At 31.9% G+C, this 4,130-nt stretch overlaps 1 protein-coding gene across 1 annotated transcript; it reads right to left on the bottom strand.

Moving 5' to 3' along the window:
- LOC111456605 (homeobox-leucine zipper protein HOX11-like) lies at window positions 1–1,482 on the bottom strand. Its single transcript, XM_023098559.1, has 4 exons — window positions 1,019–1,482; window positions 682–938; window positions 507–586; window positions 1–426 (listed from the first exon to the last, which is right to left on the bottom strand). Exons 1-4 carry the CDS (start codon window positions 1,320–1,322, stop codon window positions 129–131), a joined length of 939 nt encoding a protein of 312 aa, XP_022954327.1. The 5' UTR covers window positions 1,323–1,482; the 3' UTR covers window positions 1–128.
- Window positions 1,483–4,130: the final 2,648 nt, after the last annotated feature.

Raw genomic sequence — 4,130 nt, forward strand, 5'->3', positions numbered from 1 at the left:
TTTTTTTTTTTTTTTTTTTTTCCTCTTTTGCTTTTGGGAATAGGGTTTTATGTACAAAAGGGACCACCCATCATGATTCGCCTTAACCCATCTCGTTATCATGATCTTGTTGACTGGTGGGACTGCGTTTAAGCAGAAAATGGGAAAGAGGAGGAGCTTGGTCGCCCAGTAATGGCGAAACCAGATCGTTTCGAAACTGCCTCCGTCGATTTGCCGCCGCTGGAGCCGGCTGATGTTGAGGTCACTCTTTCACAAGAAGGACACATGGTGAGTGTTGTGGCTGGTAATTGCATGTAAAATGAGTCTGTGGTTTTCAAAGCTCTCAATTCTTGAAGCTCCTTTTGAAGTCGTCTGTTCTCTTCTGTTAATGTTTCACAGCATCGTTTCAAATACTCACAATCCACCTCCGTTTGCTTCAATTTCGTCCTGTAAATTTCAACAAATTACAAACTAATTTATAACAGAATTTTTCTCTCATCTGGTTTGATTACCATGACCTAACGAACCTGGCTCTTCTGTTTTGGAACCAAACTTCCACTTGGCGAGGACGGAGATTCAGTTGCTTAGCGAGTGCAAGTTTCTGTTTCTGCAATCGATTCGAAATCGAAATCACAAAAATCAGATTCGGATTAACGTTCAGTGGAATCAATCGCTTGATTTGATTTTGAAATTAATACTCACGGGATTCAAGGTGTTGTGTTCTTTGAAGCTTTCTTCAAGAAAAGCGGATTGTTCTTTCGAGAGTCTGAGTTTCTTCCTCGTGGATCCATTTTCATCTTCATCGCTCGCTCGTGAAGACGCTCTCTCAGATTCGATTACGCCATTTTCCATTTGTTCTCTCTGGCAAGAAATGTTCCCTCCGCCGCCGTACAATCCAAACTCCATCTGAAACGACGACGCCGCACTGTTAGGCGATGCGGTTCGATCTTCACCTTCATCTAAACATAACCGATTTCAGTTAGGGGAAAATGATTCACTGATATTCAAAGTCAAACAGTTAGGGTTCTAAGAATATTACCGTTTTCGGACGACGGCCATGGAAATCCTTGGTACGGATTAGTTAGGTTCCGCGGAACGGGATTATGAGGAAGAAGATCGAGTTGAATCGGTGGATCTTCATTACCGTCGGATTCATAATCTCTCTGATTGATCTTCTCTTCGTCGTCTTCTTTCTCTCCGGCGACCGGACGGCCAATCGATAAGTCGACGCAGAACCCTAAATCAGGCCGGGAAATCCGCCGCTGCCGCGGCGTTACTGGCGGCTGCTTCTCAACGAAGCGGAAGGGCTTGGGAGCATCGCCCAAGCTCAGGCCAAGCTCCATGGATGCAGCAGTGCGCAAGCAGAAAGGAACGAAATGGAGTGAACGGCGAGTTGAAAGTGGAGAGCACTGCGAGAAAAAGAGAGTATCGAAATTCTGATACGATGAGTCAAATAAATATAAGGCTGATGCAGACCCCAAAAAATAAATAAATAATAATAATAAAAAGTCAGTCATTATATTAATTAGGCTTAAATTTCCTTGTTTTTATTTTTATATTTATTTTTCATCTTTATAATCCATATTTCATACGTGGATTTTATATTTTAGTTGTTATTAAGAATTATTCCACTATTAATTAATTATTTATTTATTTTTAAAAAAGCAATAAATTTTATTGTTTACCGGTTCTAATGGCGTGGGAAACCAGTTTGACCGACATACTTCTCTCAGGTTGACAAACACACGTGATACCCCATCACACACAATATATATATATATAATTTTATTTTTAAATTTGAAAAATATAATATTTATTTATTTATTTATTTATTTATATGGGAGGATTTTGGTGGCAGTAGCTTGGTGGTTAAGGTTGTCGTGTAGAGAAAAAATTAACAGAAGCGCGTGAGGGTAATCCGAGTCAAAATGGGGCCCACAGATGATTACGTGTTCATCATGCCTGTTAACGGGGGAGATTCTTTGAGTTCTACGCGTGCAATACACGCGCGAGAAACACGCGTCGGTTTTATTTCTCATTTCTTTCAAAGCTTTTTGGTAGGTTGTCTAATGTTCTCCATTATTATAGCGAGCCTTCTTTTTTAAAAAAAAAAAGAAAAAAATATTAAAATCCCAGTAAAATAATTTTGTACGTATTTTAAAATTTTATTATTATTACAAATAAAATAATAATAAAAGTCTTGGATATTGGATTGCATGCATGCTCATAGGGTATATGGTCTCTTTAGGATAAGGTCAGCGTTACCTTTTTTCCCTCCCATTTTCTTTAATTTTCTTTTTTTTAATAAATACTTTAAATTTTGTCTAAAATATACTTCTAAAATAAATTTAACTTTTTATTAATTTAAGGTTATTAGGTAAAGATTTGAGGGTATAAATGTATTTTTACAATTATTATTCTTTATAAGAATATAAAATTACATTTTATTTTTAACTTTATTTTTTAAATAATTTTATGCTTAGAAAAACAAATAATGAAAGCGTCATCACATCTTATCTATTTATTTATTTGAGCTTTGCAATTAATCCCATGGCCCTACCATGCTCTTTTCATGCAACCCCATTTGACTGCTTCCATTATTTTTAATAATTTCATGTAAATATATAATAATAATTATTATTATTTTGACTTTTCCCTTATTTTACTTTATTTCATAACATAATATATGAAGACGAGAATTAAAAGGATTATTATAAAAAAAAAATGGATAAAAGAGAAATGGTAATAATGCCTCTTAAATTTTCATAAATGCATCTTATCCATTCACATGCAATTACCCACTCAAATTTGTAATCAACGCCTTTTTAATAATAATAATACTAAATTATATATACTTAATCGAGTTTAATTAAACATTTAATTTTATATTTCAATAATTGTTCAACTAGTTAATAATAATATTAATATATGGGTTTAATTTTTATTTCTATTCTTTTATATCACTCGAATTAAAAAAATAGATTCCACGTTTGAATGAGACATATGAATCTAGATTTTTTTTTTTTTTTTATCTTTTATATAAATAAATATATTTATTATTGGAAAATAAATTTGTTTAAAAAATTGAGTTTATCGTTTACGCGAGTGATGGGTGGTTTAATTGTGACTGATATTTGTCAAATCGCCAAACTAACAACCAATACTCAATTCCTTTTAATTAATTGTCAATTACATTATAATAGCATGATTCTCGTTTTTTTGTACCTTCCCTAATTAACTAAACGTTACGTGTATTAAAACCGACTTAAATAATAATATTTCAATCTCAAAATAATTTAATGATATTATTGATAAGATATTTTTAGAGTACATGGACACGATAAATTGAGAATATTGGAACTTAAATTTATATTCATAAAAATCATAGCTCAGGTTGAAAGTGGATAATATCATTTATCATAAATTTATTATTTTTTTAATATCACGAGCTATATATATTATTTTAATATATCTTTAATTATGTTAGTCTAGTCAAGATATCATTAATATTTGACTATTTATGAAGAACGAAGAAACAATAAGTGATGATGGTTCAATGTTTTTTAGATACATTATGAACAACCGAACATGTCATAATAATACATATAATTGAAAATAATATTGAAATTATATAAATATAATATATGTTCAATAGTTAAAAGTGAGCGTCGTAAATTACTTTCAATAATTTTCGTAATAGAAATGATGGTGTAATTTAAAAGCACCTTCTTTTTAACTTATAATTATCATTCAAACCGCACTTTTTTGTGACCAAAAAACGACTTTTATCATTACACATGATATATTTAATCATTGTTTAAACTTTTAATTTTGAATCATTACCCTAAAATTATCTCCAATTTCGTGCCTAACTTTGAGATAAATTATAACTTTTAACTTAAAAATATTTAAAAAATAAAATAAAAATAAAAAGAAGAGGTGGTTAAAACGGTGCGTTTTGAAGTGATAAGTCAAAACATTAACTCCAAAAGATTTTTAGCAGGCTTTCTGGTTTACCCAAGAAATCTCCCTTCTGAACAAAATCAATTCACTTTTTTTCTGCAGCTTTTTTTCTCCTTCAGCTCCCGGCCGCCACCTAACCACCGCATGCGGCGGAGCTGTATTTAAAAAAAATATATATATTAAATTGA

Source organism: Cucurbita moschata, unplaced genomic scaffold (genome assembly GCF_002738365.1).
Source record: "Cucurbita moschata cultivar Rifu unplaced genomic scaffold, Cmos_1.0 Cmo_Scf00018, whole genome shotgun sequence".
In the NCBI taxonomy this organism is placed as follows: domain Eukaryota; kingdom Viridiplantae; phylum Streptophyta; class Magnoliopsida; order Cucurbitales; family Cucurbitaceae; genus Cucurbita; species Cucurbita moschata.